Below are 20,245 nucleotides of genomic sequence, written 5' to 3' on the forward strand. Positions count from 1 at the left end.
GGCTCGGTGCATAACAGAAATCACATTCATGGCTGTTCCCGGGAGTGAGCAGACGCAGCTCTGCACAGAGCAGCAGAGGGCAGGGGGCAGACTTGTCGGGGACCCGGGGCAGACTCGTCGGGAACCCGGGACAGACCGCTGGCCTCTGGGAGTCGGACGTGTCTGGATTCTTTCTCGGCCATGTGCAAAGGGTCTCTCAGCTCAAAGCAGGGCGTTTTCTCATGTTATGCTGTTCCTGAAACCGGTGGAAAGGAAGAGGCAACTGGGACCTTCTGGGAAGGAGGGATGACGTCCAACAACAGGCCCGGGCATGTCCAGGGCCAGCAAAGTATCTGTTGCTGCTGCCCGTGAAGGCAGGGGCTCTTTACCACAGGTGTGCGGCAGGTCACCCGCGGAGCCGACAGGACACACAGCGGCCCACACTTTCATGGTAACTCGGGCTTTACTCACCAGCATGCCGGGTGTAAACACCAAAACCCGAGAACCATCTCAGGCCCTAGGGCACGGTCGGCCTTGGAGTCATCTGGGGTATCTTGACAGACATGCAGCATCATGGAGGTGTGAAGTTTTTTTAAAAATTGTAAATACCCATTGCTTAATTCATTTCAAAACAATAAACCCCCTATCAGCCAGCTAGCTAGACAGAAGCCAACTCTCAGCGGACTCCTCCAACCAGCAGCCTTGGAAGTCATCCAGAAGAGAGTAGACCGATCTCACAGAATGACTATTTCCGGCCACCTCAGGGCCTGTTGGGGCTCCCTGGTGGCTCAGATGGTCAAGAACCTGCCTGCAGTGCAGGAGACCCAAGTTCAATCCCTGAGTCGGGAAGATGCCCTGGAGAAGGAAATGGCAACCCACTCCAGTATTCTTTCCGGGAGAATCCCATGGACAGAGGAGTCTGGCAGGCTACAGTCCTTGGGGTCCCAAAGAGTCGGGCACGACTCAGCGATGAGGTTTTCCGCTTCAGGGCCTGTTGCTCTCTGACCATGCACTCCTCTGCTCATTGTCTCCGTGCGTTCAGCTGTGAAGACTGTGTCTTTTTTCTAAGAGACCATGGAAAACAGGTTGCCTCATAGTGAGGAAAATCCTGAGTATCTGATCCAGCATTCTCATCCTGATAAAGATCCTCTTGTAATGAAATCTCAATGTTATGAGAGAAATTCCAAAGAGTTCCATCATGACATGAAAATGATGCCTCCTGCTATGAGCTTTCCTGGGCTGCAAAGACCAGCATCACTTCACACACAGCGGGCTTTCTCCCCACTCTCAGATTATTAATACCTTTGCCTAAGATATCACTGGGTCTTCACTGGGGGCTCGGTGGTTAAGAAACCATCGCCAATGCAGGAGACCTGAGTTCAGTCCCTGGGTCGGGAAGAAACCCTGAAGAAGGAAATGGTGACCCACTCCAGTATTCTGGCCTGGAGAATCCCATGGACAGAGGAGCCTGGAGGGCTACGGTCCGCGGGGTCATAAAGAGTTGGACACGACTGAGCAACTCAGCACACACACAAGCAGTAAATTACTGGACTGGGGTCCTGCCCATGAGACTCAGCACCTGAAAAGATGCCTGGTTCACAGGGGAAACAGCTCGAGCGGAGGTGGGCGGGCCCACTGGGGCGGTGCGGCTGTGCCGCCGGCCTTCGCAGGGGCCTGACCCCCCAGGCTGCTCCTGCCCAAGAGCGCAGCCTGGCACACTTACCCCCCCCCCCCCGCAGTGGGCCAGCACCCACATCTCACCCACCACCGGGACCGGACGCTGCAGGCCGTGGCTGGTGCTTTGGCAGAGCCAGGACACCTGGAGCGCCTTGGACGCTGAGTGCCCTGGGCAGCCCCCGGCCGCCCTTGCTGGAGGTGCCTTGGAATGACAGCAGACTCACTGCTCGGGAAACAGGCAGGCGGTTGGCGCACACGCGCAGGCAGGTAGACTGGTGCAGCCCCGGGGGGACATCAGTCTCAGGCCGCTGAGCAAGCGAAGGCAGAGGATGGAAGGTGGGAGGGGGCCGATGGGGACTGAGAAACGCGCCCTCCTCCAGCACGTCTGGGCCAGACAGCCCCAGGCAGCCCCCACCGGCGTCCCAGGCAGTGACCCATCACGAGAACTCCTCGTCACGTCCATGCGTCCCAGACCAGACGCCTGACTCTCGGCGGGATCACCGTCCTGCACATCAGTCAGGCAGGTGGGGAGCGCTGGCACGGTTGCTGAGCCGCGGGGCTTGGCAGTGCGCTGACCCAGGGGACTGGGTGGCCCGGAGGCTGGGCTGAGCACAGACGGCCTCCGCACGAACGGTCGGTTCAGCTCAGCTGAGAGCCAGCGGAGCTTTTCCTGAGACGGTCACTTTTTCAAACAGGGAACCTCCGTTCGCGGACTCAGAGCTGCTTCCGACCCGGGGCCCTGTAAGTACATGGGTCCTGCCAGGTTGGGCCGGGGCGCACACTGAGCCCCTGGCTGAAGCCCGGGGTGGTCAGAATTTGGGGGTTGTGTAAATTGGCTACTCCCGTCTTGTAGGTTTGTTCCCTTTAACCCCTACTGTGCACCAGTACCCAGTGGCCCACGTGGTGTGTGCTACCGCCCTCTACAGGGCACTGGGCGTAAAGCACAACCGCACAGCCACGATAGAGGGCGCGCGCAAGGACAGCATACACCAGGCGCGGGGACTCACTCACGGGGCCGGACGTGCACGCGCGGGTTTCCACCTGCGGAAACTCAAAGCTGGAAGGTGCGTCGGTCGGGGACTTACTGTCTAATACAGAGAGCCAGGGCAGGAATCCTCTGCGGGCCAGCGCGACAGGGAGGCCACGACCCCGGCCCCCACCCCACCCCGGGCCCAAGGGCCCCCCCAGAGGCTGCGACCCGGCCCATCACCCCTTCCGACCCCCGGCCCGGGGCTCCGCCCTTTCTCCGCAGCTCTCTCCTTCGTTAGAGGCCCAGGCCCTCCCCGGCCGTTCCAAGCGGCCTCCCCTTGAGTGTGATCCACACGCTTCCGTCTGCTGGGGGTCTTGATCTCTGGGCCGCTGGGCATTGCTTCCCCTTGCTTTTGAGCTTACTTCTCTGCTTAGCTGCTGAACGTGGAGTCTGTCCTCGACTATTCCCGCTGCTCGGCTCAGGGGGCAAGACTGGAGGATCTGTCCATTTGGCCTCTTGAAACTAGAGCCGTGAACGTTCCAGGAACAAAGCTAACACTTGCACGCATACAGCCCCTTCTCTGTGATCTCTACGCCCATAAACACTAAAGCCTGAAGCGTCTTCTAAAATTATTTGGCAGCAAAGCTGGACCAGTGCGAGCGAATTTGGAAGCAAAGCCTCTCAGGCATTGACCTGACACACTGTAGTCATTTTTATCCGCCCCCCCCCCACCTCCTTTTTTTTTGAGTCATCTTGTGTTTCGCTTTTGGCCGAGCTGGGCCTTGCTGCTGCCCACGGGCTTCCTCTGGTTGCAGGGAGCAGCGTCTGCCCCTAGCTGTGGGCCCTGGCTTCCCTTGTTGGGAAGCACGGGCTCCAGGGTGCTTGGGCTCTGGAGCGTGGGCTTGTTCTAAGCGTGTGGCGTCTTCCTGGACCGCAGGCAGGTTCTCAGCCACACTTCCCTGGTTGACCCCTATTTACCCCTCTTACTCTGAAGGTCGGATGTTTCTGAGCAGAACTGCTGCTGTATTTTCGACGAGTGTCACCAACTTGCTCTATTAGAGTGCCCTCTAACAGAGGGCTAGAAGGAAACCACTTCAAATTGATAAACAATGTATACAAACCCACCCACACTTAGCATTACACTTAGTGGTAAACAGCTGCTTGCTACCCGAAACCTGGAAACAGGTAAGGATGGTTCTCACCACTCTTATTCAAGACAGTACTGGGAACTCCAGCTACCACAGTGGGATAAGAAGAATTAATAAGACATTGGAGCGATTGGAAAGAAAAAAAACCCTGTATTTTCAGATAACGTGACTTTCTGTTTTAAAAGATTTTTTTCCCTCAATTTTCAGCTCTGCTTCTTCTATCCCAGATTCTTCTATTTATTTAATTATTATTATTATTTTTTGGCCATGTGTCTCGTGGGACCTTGGCAGTGAAAGCACCAGGTCCTGACCACTGGGAAACCAGGGAATTCCCAACATAACCGCTTCTTTAGAAAGTCCCGTGGAACTGGGTTTCAACACAACTGTGTAGAATTAATGAGAGAGAATACCAAGGTCACAGAATAGCAGATCCACACAAGACGCCCGGCTGCATTTCTCTATGCTCACCATGAACTTGTTGAGACTGAACTTGAAAATACCATGCCATTTAAAATAGCTCAAAAAAGGGGCTTCCCTGGGGGCTCAGTGCTAAAGAATCCACCTGCCAGTGCAGAGGATATGGCTTCAGGCCCAGGTCAGGGAAGATCCCACGTGCCCTGAAGCAACTATACCCGGGAGCCCCGAGTCCTGAAGCCTGAAGGCCCCAGAGCCCATGCGCCCTAACAAGAGAACCACGGCAATGAGAAGTCTGCACACCGCGGCCGGAGAGCAGCCCCCTCACACTGCAAGAAGAGGGGAGTCTGTGCAGCAACAAAGGTCCAGCACCACCAGAAACAAATAGTGACTTTAAAATAGCTCAGAAGAAAATGAAACACCGAGGTATACAACTAAAAACTATGCGTGGAAAAAACAGAGAATGCTGATCAAAAAAGTGAAAGTTGCTTAGTGGTGTCAACTCTTTTTGACCCCATGGACTATACATACAGTCCATGGGATTCTCCAGGCCAGAATACTGGAATCCTCCCAACCCAGGGATTGAACTCAGGTCTCCCGCATTGCGGGTGGATTCCTTACCATCTGAGCTATGAGGGAAGCCCCCCAAAGTGATAGCAGACCGAAATGAATTCAGAAACACAGCAGGTTCACAGATTTGAAGACTCAACACAGTGAGGCTGCTAAATCTTCCTCATGGAGGGGGAAAGTCTAACACAGTTCCCATCAAAATGTCAGCATGGCCTTTGGTAGAAATAGACAAGCTTTTTCTAAATTGTATATGGAAAGGCACAGGCCCTAGAATAGTTTTACAATCTTGATAAAAAAGAATACAGTTTTGTGGCTGTAAAACCAGATTTATAAAACAAGGTATATTCAAATAAACGGAACATTGCGCTTCTGTGTTTAAGGAGTGGAAAGTCAAGGCAGCCCCTAGCATCCAACCTAAGAATGAGAGAAAGAGGGACATTGTACAAAATTCTCAGGGAGGTCGGGTCTCAAGGGTGGACACGTACCTGTGATGAGCCAGACAAGAGTAACAAACACCCACACGCTCGCGGAAAACTCTGGTCTTAATTTTGACCTGGTGCCATGGGCTCTGCTCCTTCCAATGGCACAGGAAAAGCAAAGGGCTTCAGGGAGAAAAGGCCAGAGGACTGTCTGATTTTCCAGTCTCTGAAAAGAGATTTTTCATCCCAGGACTTCAGATCCAGGTGTTCCAGACAGGGCTCAGCGTGTTCAAATCTCTACCCAGACCTGCGTTTCTGGTCTCAGGAGACATCCCCACTGACTACCCGGCTCGCCTGGGCTGCCAGCGCGGGAGCCGTCCGCCTCCTCTCTCTGAAGCACCTGCTTCATAAGTCATTTACCAGAAGTTCCCATTTCACCTGGAAATTCTCCTAAAAGCCCTCCGTGTCCTCGCAGAGCGTAGGGACCAGGAGAACGGCTCCGGTGCTCCTCCTGGGACCCCCCGCTCCTCGATGACCTGTTTCTCACCTCGCCTCCGCCTTGCACCAGGCAGTGCCCGCAGAACGGATACCCGGCTTGAAGGTCCCGGCAGCCTCCGGCAGGAGACGCCGCGGAGCCCCTGGTGCCCAGCAACGAGGCCTCCGCGGTGCCCCCGCCTTCGCTGCGGACACTGAACGGACTCTCCGTCCACCGGCGTCCCTCTGCACCCCGCCCCGTGACTCTCTCCGTCTCCTGCGGCGGGACGGGGAGACGGCTCCCCCAGGAGCGCACGCCCGGCGCCCGGTGGCCTCCTTGCTGAGCGTCTCCGCAGTGGACCTTGGGCCACGGGGCGCGCTGACCGCCTGCTCTGCGCTTCCGCCCTCGGGTTCTTCTCGCGCCCTTCGGTCCCGGGAACTCAAGCTAACCCTCCGGTTCCTTCCCGCAGCTGGGAAGCGTCTGCGCGCAGAGGCCTCCGACCCCGCCGCTCCCTCCGCTTCATCCCGGCGTCGGGGGACCTGGACGCCTCCCCTCGCGGGGATGGGGTCCCCGCCGCGCTCCAGGTGAAGGACCCCCATCCCCGCAGCCCCTGGGCCTTCCAGGCGCGGGCTCCCTGAAGCCCCCTCGCCTCTCCCCGTCCTCGCCCCGGAGCCTCCGAGGCCTGCCGCCGTCTGTCGCGGTCAGCCTGGGGCCCTCGCCCGGGGCGGGCGGCCTCGCGGTCCCCAGATCTGCCCGGGGCGGCAGTCCCCCAGCGCGGCTTCTGCCTCGGCCAAGCCCGCCTCGGCCCAGCACCCCGGGAAGAAGGGCGGCCCCGTCCCCTCCTCCACGTCCCCGGGACCCCGCCCGGTGCCCCTCCTGCCCTGTTCGTGGCCGCAGGCCTCTAGGAGGCAAAGTCCACAGGCAGCCCTCAGCGCAGAATGAGGCGGGTTGCGGGGCAGCCCCGGCGGCCGCGGTTCAGCGCGGGGCCCGCTCCTGCCGCCCGGGGCCGCTCCCGGGTCCCTCCCGCGCCTCCCTCGCCTGCCGGGGTCACGGGCGGTCTCCTTGTCCTTTCAGCCCCCGTCTCTCCTGGAGAAGAGTCCTGTGCGTCCTTTTCCTGCCATTTGCCTCATCGGGTTTTGCTCCTCCGGCGAAACACAGAAATAACTTTATATTCGAACACAGAAAGCTGCATCCAAGCCCGCGCAGGTCTGCCTGAGCAGGGGGCCCCTTCTCCGTTCTGGGCTGAAACTGCGGCAGCGCCTGAGCCCAGCGCCTTCTCTCCGGGCGGGGCCCCAAAGCCTCGCTCTGCCCGCCGCCACCTCTTCCTCTGGGCCCCCGGCAGGTTCGACTGGTCGCACCTGACGCCGCGCGAGCTGCAGAACCGCTCGTGGGGGATTCAGACTGAGGAGCGAGCAGGGCGCAACCCCTACTTCACGCTGGAGGGCCGCGAGTTCCTCATCCTCGGGGGCTCCATACACTACTTCCGAGTGCCACGGGCCTCCTGGAGAGACCGGCTGCTCAAGCTGCGGGCCTGCGGCTTCAACACCGTCACCACGTGAGCGCGGCGCGGGCCTCGGATGCGGGGGGGCCGGAGCCTGCGATGCCGGGTCCCGTGCGTGCCGTTCACGGCTCGTGCCGCTCAGCCGTGTGCTTAGGGTGCCGTGGTCCGTCCGCGGGTGGGGTCACGGGGAACAGGGAAGAGGCAGGCTTCGCTCAGGAGCCTTCCCAGTAGGAGGGCCCGGGGCCCCTTAGGAGAGCGGTTTTATGGCGGACGCTCAACGTAGACTTCTAGGTAAAGGCTTGCTGTTTTTAAACACCAAAACCATTTTGCATTGGGGTATGGCTGATAACAACGTTGTGATAGTTTCGGTGAAGGGACTCGGCCATACATATCCGCGTGTCCTTTCTCCCCCAAACCCTCCTCCCATCCAGGCTGGCGCATGAGTCGGCCAGTTCCCTGTGCCGAACGACAGGTCCCGGTTGGTTATCCATTTTAAATACAGCAGTCTGTACCTGACCATCCCAAAATGCTCAGCTATCCCTTCCCCTCTAAATGCACGTTGTTTTAACAAGTTTGCACGTCTGTGAAATGAGCACTGAGAGGAACGAGTGGGCTGCTCAGTCGCTCCCTCGTGTCTGGCTCTTGCGACCCCGTGGACGTGGCCCACCAGGCTCCTCTGTCCATGGGATTCTCCAGGCAAGAATCCTGGAGTGGGGTGCCATTTCCTTCTCCGGGGATCTTCCCGACCCAGGGCAGTTTGCCTCTTAAGGTCGCGTGTTAGGAAAAGGCCTGTCATAGTGCCAGGGCGTGTATGCACCCAATGGTGGCGTCATAAAGAAAAGCGAGCCGGTTCAGTCAGTGCGGCGTTTACCTTGACTGTGTGTCGAGGGGTGATGTGGTTAAGGTGTACTGACGATGGTGGGATTTCTAAGCATCTTCGGGGCCTTACGTGGTCCTGACAACTGTGGATATACGGTCCCTACCCTGAGGGCTCTGCCAGCCGGGTTCCAGGGTCAGTTTTTCCCAGTGACCTGCCACAGCCCTCAGCGGAGCGAGGCTGCCTCCGAGGCAGTGGAGCAGAGGTTCCTGCCTGCGAGCACCTGGTTGGTGGAGAAAAGGCCACGTCCCAAGTAAAAGCCATATTTGAAAGAGGAACAGTGGTGGTTCCTTCATAAGGGACCGTTTCCACAAATGTCTTGAAGCTGAGAAAAGCAGGAGCTGATGATGTTGGGGTGACAGTGGGTCCAAGAGGGAAAGTCTGTGGACGTGGCCGGAACAGACGCACAGGAGCTCCAGGAACACGCGCCAGGGTCTGGCCAGCAGGGAGGCCCTCCCGTGGAGCCACCCGCCTGGAGCCCAGAGCCCAGAGCCCAGAGCCCCTCCCCCAGAACACGGCCCGTGTTCCCTGCCCTGGGAAGAGGGGCCCGGGGCGGGGATCGTCGACGGTGGCCTTGAAGGGCTTGCTGGAGGGTCAGGCAGGCCCCAGGGCCCGTGGCCCCTCAGGACTGGACTCGGCTTGGGCAGCTGGGTTACCTGCCTGGAGCTTGGCACCCCTCCCTGTGAGGTTTTGTTATCAAGTCCAAGTGCCCTTGGCAGGGTATTTCATCATTTTATGATGCAGAGTTTCTGGTTTTCTTATCTCTTCAAAGTGACAGTAACCTAAATTCATTTCCTATATTATGTTCTTAAACATCATTACCCTCGACCTAAATCTTCTAATTGTTGGAACACGGAGTAACTGAATGATTATTATAGGTTATTTAGGTCAGCGATCCCTAAATAGCTATTCAACTTTATTTTTACTTATTTAATTAAAAGTATCTTTTCTTGGCCCTGCTCTGCGGCATGTGGGATCTCAGTGCCCCAGCCAGACCTGACCCTGTGCTCCCTGCATCAGAAGCCCAGTGTCTTAACCACTGGCCCCAGTGCTAAACTTTATTTTTCTGCTTCTTGATGAGACGTATGTCACCAGCAATCAGAAAGCAATTGTTTTCATGGTCAGGCTTTGGGGTTTTGTTTGGTAACGTCAAGAAAAAGTGAGGGCAGTCCCGAGAATCTAGGGCTTGCCATACGTAGAGGAAAGAGCAGAAACGTGGTAGCAGACACCCGGGGGCGCGGTAATTTAACGTCTACGTCAGTCCCTGCGCTCGTTACATTCATTCCAAAAGGTTTCCGTCCCCTTGCCTTCCTGGGTTAAGCCTCCACTAGTCGTTTCGATTGACACTTAGACCGCACTGAAGTTTGGATGAAGCAGGGACCACTGGCTGTCCCCATACCGCTGACTCCCAGCTGGACTCAGAGCAGAAGCCCTTTGCACCCGAGTGTCCCCACCGCCCCCTGGTGGCAGAGCTAAGCATCACACTCACTGAGGGCCAGGGCTGGTCAGCACCAACCTGACCAGCACCGGGGACTGGAGGCTGGGAGCCGTCAGTTGGTAACTGGCTCATCTCATGTGCAGAGACGTTAACCACAAAGTATTACTGAGTTCTGCTGAGGTCTTTCTGCGTGTACTGAAGGGACTCTTCTGCTAAAGCAGTAGTGATAGTTGCTCAGCCCTGTGCGACTCTATGGGACCCCGCGGACTGTAGCCGCCCCAGGCTCCTCTGTCCACGGGCTTCTCCAGGCAAGAATACTGGAGTGGGTTGCCGTTCCCTTCTCCAGGGATTTTCCCGACCCAGGGATCAAACCCAGGTCTCCTGCAGTGCAGCCAGATGCTTTAGCGTCTGAGCCACCAGGAAAGTGCGTTAAAGCAGTAAATTACACTGAAAAGTTTGTTTCCTGATATTTAGCCATCCACGGCTCTGGGATGAATTCTGCTTGGTTATGAGACGTGCAGCTGTGGGCACCCACATGCAGATTGCTGAACTGGAGTGCTAGTGTTTTATTTCAGAGATGTACCTTTATGATGATAACTAAACTTGACTTAAAATTTTATTTCTGAGTGTCTTGCTCAGTTTCTAAATCAATCTTACAGTACACTTGTGAGCTGACTTTATCTTCTTTTTTTATTCACTGAAAATATTTTGCAAAAGAAGTATTTTTACCTTGAATGTTTCTTAAAGTTCACTTGTAAAACTCTTGACTACTATCTTTTGTGGTTGTGTGGTAAAGGTTTTAGGGACAGTATAACTCTCTTGAATAGTTATTATTTAATTCATGTCTCTAAAGGGCTTCCCTCATAGCTCAGCTGGTAAAGAATCCGCCTGCAGTGCAGGAGACCCCAGTTCGATTCCTGGGTGGGGAAGACCCCCTGGAGAAGGCATAGGCTACCCACTCCAGTATTCTTGGGCTTCCCCTGTGGCTCAGCTGGTAAAGATTCTGCAATGCGGGAGACCTGGGTTTGATCCCTGGTTGGGGAAGATCCGCTGGAGAAGGGAACAGCTACCCACTCCTGTATTCTGGCCTGGAGAACTCTGCGGACGGTGTAATCCATGGCGTGACAGAGTGGGCCAGCACTGAGCGGCTCTCACTTTTCTGCTCTAGAATGTTTCCTATTTTATGCTATACTCTTTTTCCCTTTCCTTTATTCGTTCAGATTGACTGGGACTTTAAAAGTTCTTTCTTGGAAGTCCCAGAGTTTTGGGGACTTTTTTCCCCTGAATCTTGTGTAGACTTTAAGTTTTTTCAAAGAACTAGCTTGTAGATTTATTAATCTTCTCTGTGTAAACTTCCAATTTAGTTGCATTTGCCTTGGGATCACAGACTAAGAGATGGGGCTTTTGGCGCTGGTTGAGATCTACGCACCTCGCGTTTGCGTGTTAGCTGAGTGTTCTGCACAGTCAGCCACTGCGCTCTCCATGTATTTATTAGATTCAGTCTTTCAACTGTCTTGTTCAAATCTATGTTCTTACCTTTCTTTTCTTTTCTTTTTTTTTTTTTTGCTGTTGTTGTCTTTGTCTTGTAGAGAAGTATTTTAACTCTCCACTGTGGCTGTGGATGGACCCTTTTCCCCTCTGGTTCAGTAACCTTCTCCCTGAAGCTGTGTGTTCAGAACCTGCAACGCCGTGATTATCACATCTTCTTGAGGCTTCTTTCCTTTTATTCCTACTTGAAGCCTCTCAACCTCTATTTGTGTGGGGTTTTCTTTGCCTTAAAACCCATTTTGCTTGCTTTTTAAGAGTGCTAGACACAGCTAAAAAGCCTCTTGATGGAAGTGAAAGAGGAGAGTGAAAAAGTTGGCTTAAAGCTCAACATTCAGAAAACGAAGATCATGGCATCTGGTCCCATCACTTCATGGGAAATAGATGGGGAAACAGTAGAAACAGTGTCAGACTTTTTTTGGGGGGGGCTCCAAAATCACTGCAGATGGTGACTGCAGCCATGAAATTAAAAGACGCTTACTCCTTGGAAGAAAAGTTATGACCAATCTAGGTAGCATATTCAAAAGCAGAGACATTACTTTGCCAACTAAAGTCCATCTAGTCAAGGCTATGGTTTTTCCTGTGGTCATGTATGGATGTGAAAGTTGGACTGTGAAGAAGGCTGAGCGCCGAAGAATTGATGCTTTTGAACTGTGGTGTTGGAGAAGACTCTTGAGAGTCCCTTGGACTACAAGGAGATCCAACCAGTCCATCCTAAAGGAGATCCATCCTGGGATTTCCTTGGAAGGAATGATGCTAAAGCTGAAGCTCCAGTACTTTGGCCACCTCATGTGAAGAGTTGACTCATTGGAAAAGACTCTGATGCCGGGAGGGATTGGGGGCAGGAGAAGGGGACGACAGAGGATGAGATGGCTGGATGGCATCACAGACTCGATGGACGTGAGTCTGAGTGAACTCCGGAAGATGGTGCTGGAGAGGATGGCCTGGTGTGCTGCGATTCATGGGGTCGCAAAGAGTCGGACACGACTGAGCGACTGAACTGAACTGAGACTAATTCTTACTCACGTCTATCTTTTTCTATACTTCTGTTTCAACTTTTTTTAGAAGTTTTCTTTACAGTAAATCACTTTTAAGCCTCATTTAGCAAAGCTTTTTCATTCTGTTCTCTCAATGTCTAGGTATAAACTTTTCCAGGCATATTTAGTCTTGAGCAAACCAATTTTTCACCCCTTCTCACAACAGGAGATCTTGAAACACAGTCAGTCCCGCCACCACTTCAGTTCAGTTCAGTCCTTGAAGGACCTTCTCCGTGGAGGACCCCCTCTTTTGCCGTTAGCCCCACCCACCATAGAGCCACCGAGCATACATACGCCTCACAAACTGCAGAGCAGTTGTGTGAGTGGAAGTCGCCCAGCCTGTCCGACTCTCTGTGACCCCGTGGACTGTACCGTCCATGGGATTCTCCAGGCCAGAACACTGGAGTGGGCTGCCTTTCCCTTTTCCAGGGGATCTTCCCAACCCAGAGATGGAAGCCAGGTCTCCCACATTGCAGGCGGATTCCTCACCAGCTGAGCCACCAGGGAAATTCAATTATACAGAACAATTACACCAAAGAAGTTCTCACACTGTTAAGAAAGTTCTAGGGCCCACGACAGATTTCCCGACCTGGGGATCTGGCAAAGGGACTGAGACTCCCCAGGGAATCTGACTGTGAAGGCCAGTGGGATTTGATTACCGAACTTCACAGGACGGGGAAACAGACTCTCAGAGGGCACGAACAAAACCTTGTGCCCACCAGGACCCGGGGGAAAGGAGTAGCGACCCCAAAGGAGACTGAGCGGGACTTGCCTGTAAGTGTCCAGGAGGCTCCGGCCGCAGGCCAAACAATAGGGAAGGAACACAGCCCCGCCCATCAGCAGAAAATTGGACAAAACATTTACTGAGCATGGCCCCGCCCATCAGAACAAGACCCAGTTTTCCCCTCAGTCAGTCTTTCCCATCAGGAAGCTTCCATAAGCCTCTTATTCTCACCAATCAGAGGGCAGAGAGAATGAAAACCACAATCACAGAAAACTAACCAAAATGATCACATGGACCACAGCCTTGTCGAACTCAATGAAACCGTGAGCCATGCCAGGTAGGGCCACCCAGGTCAGCCTGGTAATGATGGAGTTCAGTTCAGTCGCTCAGTCCTGTCCGCCTCTTTGTGACCCCATGGACTGCAGCACGCCAGGCTTCCCTGTCCATCACCAACTCCTGGAGTCTACCCAAACTCATGTCCACCCTGTCGGTGATGCCATCCAGCCATCTCATCCTCTGTCGTCCCCCTCTCCTCCTGCCTTCAATCTTCCCCAGCAGTCTTTTCAAATGAGTCAGTACTGGAGTTTCAGCTTCAGCATCAGTCCTTCCAATGACTATTCAGGACTGATCTCCTTTAGGATGGACTGGTTGGATCTCCTTGCAGTCCAAGGGACTCTCAAGAGTCTTCTCCAACACCACAGTTCAAAAGCATCAATTCTTCAGCGCTCAGCTTTCTTCACAGTCCAACTCTCACATCCATACATGACTACTGGAAAAACCATGGCTTTGACTAGATAGACGTTTGTTGGCAGAGTAATGTCTCTGCTTTTGAATATGTTATCTAGGTTGGTCAAAACTTTTCTTCCCAGGAGCAAGCGTCTTTTAATTTCATGTTTGCAGTCACAATCTGTGATGATTTTGGAGCCTCCAAAAATAAAGTCTGACACTGTTTCCATTGTTTCCCCATCTATTTTGCATGAAGTGATGGGACTGGATGCCATAATCTTAGTTTTCTGAATGTTGAGCTTTAAGCCAACTTTTTCACTCTCCTCTTTCACTCTCATCAGGAGGATTTTTAGTTCCTCTTCACTTTCTGCCATAAGGGTGGTGTCATCTGCATATCTGAGGTTATTGATATTTCTCCCAGCAATCTTGATTCCAGCTTGTGCTTCATCCAGCCCAGCATTTCTCATGATGTACTCTGCATAGAAGTTAAATAAGCAGGATGACAATATACAGCCTTGACGCACTCCTTTTCTGTTGTTCCATGTCCAGTTCTAACAGCTGCTTCCTGACCTGCATACAGATTTCTCAGGAGGCAGGTCAGGTGGTCTGGTATTCCCATCTCTCTAAGAATTTTCCACAGTTTGTTGTGATCCACACAGTCAAAGGCTTTGGCATAGTCAACAGAGCAGAAGTACCTGTTTTTCTGGAATCTCTTGCTTTTTCAATGATCCAGTGTATGTTGGCAATTTGATCTCTGGTTCCTCTGTCTTTTCTTAATCCAGCTTGAATATCTGGAAGTTCACCGTTCCCCTAATACTGAAGTTTCACTTGGAGAGTTTTGAGCATTATTTTGCTTATGTGTGAGATGAATGCAATTGTGCAGTAGTTTGAGCATTCTTTGGCATTGCCTTTCTTTGGGATTGGAATGAAAACTGACCTTTTCCAGTCCCATGGACACTGCTGAGTTTTCCAAATTTGATGGCATCTTGAGTGCAGCACTTTCACAGCATCATCTTTAAGGATTTGAAATAGCTGAACTGGGATTCCATCACCTCCACTAGCTTTGTTCATAGTGATGCTTCCTAAGGCCCACATGACTTCACATTCCAGGATGTCTGGCTCTAGGTGAGTGATCACACCATCATGATTATCTGTGTCATGAAGATCTTTTTTGTACAGTTCTTCTGTGTATTCTTGCCACCTCTTCTTAATATCTTCTGCTTCTGTTAGGTCCAGACCATTTCTGTCCTTTATCGAGCCCATCTTTGCATGAAATGTTCCCTTGGTATCTCTAATTTTCTTGAAGAGATCTCTAGTCTTTCCCATTCTGTTCTTTTCCTCTGTCTCTTTGCATTGATTGCTGAGGAAGGCTGTCTTCTCTCTCCTTGCTATTCTTTGGAACTCTGCATTCAGATGCTTATATCTTTGCTTTTCTCCTTCGCTTTTTGCTTCTCTTCTTTTCACAGCTATTTATAAGGCCTCCCCAGACAGCCATTTTGCTTTTTGGCATTTCTTTTCCATGGGGATGGTCTTGATCCCTGTCTCCTGTACAAGGTCACGAACCTCATTCCATAGTTCATCAGGCACTCTGTCTATCAGATCTAGTCCCTTAAATCTATTTCTCACTTCCACTGTATAATCATAAGGGATTTGATTTAGGTCATACCTGAATGGCCTAGTGGTTTTCCCTACTTTCTTCAATTTCAGTCTGAATTTGGTAATAAGGAGTTCATGATCTGAGCCACAGTCAGCTCCTGGTCTTGTTTTTTCTGACTGTATAGAGCTTCTCCATCTTTGGCTGCAAAGAATATAATCAATCTGATTTCGGTGTTGACCATCTGGTGATGTCTATGTGTAGATTCTTCTCTTGTGTTGTTGGAAGAGGGTGTTTGCTATGACCAGTGCATTTTCTTGGCAAAACTCTATTAGTCTTTGCCCTGTTTCATTCCATATTGCAAGGCCAAATTTGCCTGTTACTCCAGGTGTTTCTTGACTTCCTACTTTTGCATTCCAGTCCCCTATAATGAAAAGGACATCTTTTTTGGGTGTTAGTTCTAAAAGGTCTTGTAGGTCTTCGTAAAACCGTTCAACTTCAGCTTCTTCAGCGTTACTGGTTGGGGCATAGACGTAGATAACTGTGATATTGAATGGTTTGCCTTGGAAACGAACAGAGATCATTCTGTCGTTTTTGAGATTGCATCCAAGTACTGCATTTTGGACTCTTTTGTTGACCATGATGGCTACTCCATTTCTTCTAAGGGATTCCTGCCCACAGTAGTAGATATAATGGTCATCTGAGTTAAATTCACCCATTCCAGTCCATTTTAGTTCGCTGATTCCTAAAATGTTGACGTTCACTCATGCCATCTCCTGTTTGACCACTTCCAATTTGCCTTAATTCATGGACCTGACATTCCAGGTTCCTATGCAATATTGCTCTTTACAGCATCGGATCTTGCTTCTATCACCAATCACATCCACAGCTGGGTATTGTTTTTGCTTTGGCTCCATCCCTTCATTCTTTCTGAAGTTATTTCTCCACTGATATCCAGTAGCATATTGGGCACCTACCGACCTGGGGAGTTCCTCTTTCAGTATCCTATCATTTTGCATTTTCATACTGTTCATGGGGTTCTCAAAGCAAGAATACTGAAGTGGTTTGCCATTCCCTTCTCCAGTGGACCGCATTCTGTCAGACCTCTCCACCATGACCCACCATCCTGGGTGGCCCCACACGGCATGGCTTAGTTTCATTGAGTTAGACAAGGCTGTGGTCTGTGTGATCAGATTGGCTAGTTTTCTGTGATTATGGTTTCAGTCTGTCTGCCCTCTGATGCCCTCTTGCAACACCTACCATCTCACTTGGGTTTCTCTTACTTGGACGAGGGGTATCTCCTCATGGCCGCCCCTCCTGACCTTGAACATGGAGTAGCTCCTCTCAGCCCTCCTGCACCTCACAGAAATCCCACGTCTGTTGTTATTTTGATTAAGTTTTAGCAATATTTGGGAGGTATATATAGACACTTATGGTTTTTACCATTTCTTTGAATTTCTAATGGATATGACAAAGGATAGGATGGTGAGTGGGGAAATTTATGCATAAATTCAAGGAATTTAGAACCATAGGATTATTGGCAGCTTAGAACACAAGTGGATAACAGAGAAAGGAACTACTGGAATAACCACCGTGTGTGACAAGGCTGACGTGCCAGTGGAAGCTTCAGCTTTTTCCACAGCAGAGCTCTCTCAGGGCTTGGGAGTGGCCTGGCAGTTTGGAGGAAAGAAATAAAAGCATGCTGTTTGTATTTCCCTCTTCCCTGCCACAGCTACGTCCCGTGGAACCTCCACGAGCCGGAGAGAGGCACATTCGACTTCTCCGGGAATCTGGACCTGGAGTAGGTTCTGTGACCCGGCCGGGGGTCTGAGGGGCGGGGACCCACGGGGCATCTGGGCAGAGGGGGCCGTAGGGGGACCCTGTGCCGGCCCCACGCCCTCCATCACGACCCTGCCACCCCCAGGCCGGGCCTGCCCCCCGAATCCAGCCCCACGGCCGTTCCCAGGCGCCTGGCTCGCAGGGTGATCCCTGCTGGACTGGGGGCCTTGGGTCAGGCCCTTGGTCAGGACTCCATACCCCAGGCGAAGTGCTTCCTTCTGCTTGTGCCCCAGAGCGGCCGCGCCGACATCCCAGGCTGGGGGCTCGGCGGTGACCCCGGGGCATCTCTGCTCTGCCAGGTGTCCTGCCCTCAGCGTCCCCAGTCCCCCAGGGAGGGCTGGGCCATCAAGGGGAAGGGGCACTGGGGAAGGGGCCCCTGGGCTCCAAGCCCTGAGAGTTGGTGACCCCGACCCCCCAGGGCCTTCATCCTGCTGGCGGAGGAGGTGGGGCTGTGGGTGATCCTGCGTCCAGGCCCCTACATCTGCGGCGAGATGGACCTCGGGGGCCTGCCCAGGTGAGCGGGGCCGGCCAGGAGCCGTGGCCGGGGGCGCCCCTACATCTGCAGTGAGATGAGCCTCGGGCGCCTGCCCGGGTGAACGGGGCCAGCCAGGAGCCGTGGCCTTGGTGGAGCTCTGCTGACCCCTGGGTCCAGTCCGAGGACAATGGCGCCTGTTTTGGTCTCGCTGTCACCACAGCAAGGCAGGTGCTGACGCTCTTCCGTTATCTCTGGAGCTCACGGGCTCCCCGTGGGTCCACACTCCCCCCGCTGGACAGTCCGCCTCCTGGCCAGTGGAGGCTTTGCCCTCCGGGACGGGTGTGTGTGCAGTCCGACTGAGGAGCAGGACCCACACCCTGCAGGTGACCTGGGGCTGCTTCGTTCCTGCTGCCGGCTCCTGACAGAGAGCTGACTCTGTCCCTAAGCCGATGCGCTGCTCACAGCACAGGCTTCTCATGAATTGACAAAGGCAGGAGAGTGTTCACAGATCCTCACAAGGCCTGTCCTGCAGCCCCTCCTGGGACGGGCCCGAAAGCCCCCGGGCACTGGACACGAGGGTGGACCCAGGACCCTGCCCCGCCTGCTGAGCCTGCCACCCCACACCCCAGCTGGTTACTGCAGGACCCCACGTCGCAGCTGAGGACCACCAACCACAGCTTTGTGAACGCCGTGAACAAGTACTTTGACCACCTGATCCCCAGGGTGGCTCCGCTCCAGGTGAAGGCAGACAGCTGCACCCCGTGACCCTCTGCTGCAGGACCACAGCCATCCCGGCTTGTGTCCACAGAGAAGGGAGCTGACCGCCCGCATTGGGAACTCCAGACCCCCACCCCGAGGCGCCTTTTCTAGAGCCAGGTCCCGGATCCAGCTCAGGAGCTGAGCACGTGCCCCTCACAGGGGTGGCCTGCGGTCGCCAGGCAGAGCTGCAGGGCTGGAGGGGGGCGGCTGCCACTCTGCCCGCGGTGGGCTGGGCTTCAGGGAGCAGGGACTTAGAGTGGAGGGCGGTGGGTGAGACCACCGTCAGCCTTAAAGAAGGTGTGCTCGCACGTCCAGGGGCCCGTCGATGGCTCAGCAGCTGACGGGGTGCTCTGAGGAGTGGGTGCAAGGGAGAAACAGAGGCCGTGAGGGCAGCCAGGCCGCACAGGGGCTGGAGCCCCTGGAGGGGTCTTGCGGGCTGAGCCAGTGCCCCCTCCAGCTCCCTGGGTGGTTTCCATGGTGGTGGGAGTCAGCGGGTCTGGCTGGGGAGGACGGGGCGCAGGAGGGGAGGGGCCAGCACAGAACCCCGCCTCCCGAGCAGGCGGACGGCGGGGGGCGGACGGCGGGGGGCGGGGGGCGGACGGCGGGGGGCGGGGGGCGGACGGCGGGCGGCGGGCGGCGGGCGGCGGGGGGCGGACGGCGGGGGGCGGACGGCGGGGGGCGGACGGCGGGGGGGCGGACGGGGCGGCGGGCGGCGGGGGCGGGTTTGGGGCCCGTGAGTGAGCGGCTCCGGGTGCGCTTGCGGGGCTGACCCGCCGGCCTGCCGTCCTGTCCCAGTACCGCCGGGGAGGCCCCATCATCGCGGTGCAGGTGGAGAACGAGTACGGCTTCTTCTACAAGGACAAGGCCTACATGCCCTACCTGCTGCAGGTGAGCCGTCTGCCGCCCTCCGGCCGGGCGCCCGCCCCCCCGGGCCGCGGCTCAGCGTCCCTGTGAATCCGCCCGTGGCCAGGGCGGCCAGGGAGGCCGGGGCGGCGCTGGCGTGGGGGCCAATGTGCGGCTCCTTCCCTGCTGCCTCACGGTTCCGTCCGAGCGGGGGTGGGCGGTGGGGTGGTGACCGTGCCGCTGCGGCCTCGGACGTGGGCACCCTCTCTTCCACCGACCGTCTTTGCCGTCTGGGGGGCGTCTCAGGTCGGGGGGCACCCGCGGTCCTAGTGCTCTTCCCCGGGGTGAGACCCCCCCCCCCAGCCCCCAGCCCTCAGGAAGCAACCAGGGCGTGAGTGTAAGGCGGGGGGTCCCACGTGTCTTGCCCACCTCGGGCGGGCGCAGTGGGGGGGCCCCTGCAGTCGCTGTTGCCCCGGCCCCCCATGTCCGTCTCATTTAGCGAGATTCTGATTCCTGGATCTGTAGACTGTGGCCGTAGACTCACTGCGGGCCCCAGGCTGGCCAGGTGAGCGCAGGACTCACAGATGCGGCCCTCGGCCCGGGGGTCCTCGGCCCGGGGGTCCTCGGCCGGGGGGGGGGGGTCCTCGGCCTGGGCGTCTGTCCGCTGTGTGTTCTCTGAGTGCGCGTGGCTTCCAGATGGGACCCCCCCGCAACCTCCCCGGGAGGGTGGGCGTCCCTGAGTCCAGACAGGACCCGGGTTTGCCACGCTCACCTCTCTGGCCCGCGGTCCCGCCCTTCCCAAGGCTCCCCTGTCCCTCTCTCACCTACACGCCTGTCTAGTGATCGCTCCCTTCCTGTCTCCCTTCCTGTCTCCCTTCCTGTCTAACTTCCTCGCTCCCTTCCTGTCTCACTTCCTCCTCCCTTCCTCTCACTTCCTCCTCACTTCCTGTCTCACTTCCTCACTTCCTCGCTCACTTCCTGCCTCCCTTCCTGTCTCACTTCCTCCTCACTTCCTGTCTCACTTCCTTCCTCCCTGGCTCCCTTCCTGTCTCACTTCCTCACTTCCTGTCTCCCTTCCGGTCTCCCTTCCTGTCTCCCTTCCGGTCTCACTTCCGGTCTCCCTTCCTGCCTCCCTGTCTCACTTCCTCCTCACTTCCTATCTCACTTCCTCACTTCCTCGCTCACTTCCTCACTTCCTATCTCCCTTCCTGTCTCCCTTCCTGTCTCACTTCCTC

At 55.0% G+C, this 20,245-nt stretch overlaps 2 protein-coding genes across 2 annotated transcripts in view; both read left to right on the forward strand.

Moving 5' to 3' along the window:
* PDE2A (phosphodiesterase 2A) overlaps positions 1-20,245 on the forward strand; it is a 509,398-nt gene that overhangs the window by 176,047 nt on the left and 313,106 nt on the right. The gene's annotated exons all lie outside the window — the stretch shown is intronic.
* The window catches only part of LOC102174380 (beta-galactosidase-1-like protein 3), a 34,202-nt gene continuing 19,619 nt past the window's right edge, over positions 5,663-20,245 (forward strand). The window contains exons 1-7 of the mRNA XM_018059406.1: positions 5,663-6,236; positions 6,727-6,858; positions 6,995-7,207; positions 16,827-16,895; positions 17,352-17,447; positions 18,038-18,146; positions 18,963-19,055. Coding sequence (XP_017914895.1) covers positions 6,214-6,236; positions 6,727-6,858; positions 6,995-7,207; positions 16,827-16,895; positions 17,352-17,447; positions 18,038-18,146; positions 18,963-19,055 — 735 coding nt within the window. The 5' untranslated portion in view covers positions 5,663-6,213. The remainder of the gene's footprint in view (positions 6,237-6,726; positions 6,859-6,994; positions 7,208-16,826; positions 16,896-17,351; positions 17,448-18,037; positions 18,147-18,962; positions 19,056-20,245) is intronic.

Source organism: Capra hircus, chromosome 15, assembly GCF_001704415.2.
Source record: "Capra hircus breed San Clemente chromosome 15, ASM170441v1, whole genome shotgun sequence".
Classification (NCBI taxonomy): domain Eukaryota; kingdom Metazoa; phylum Chordata; class Mammalia; order Artiodactyla; family Bovidae; genus Capra; species Capra hircus.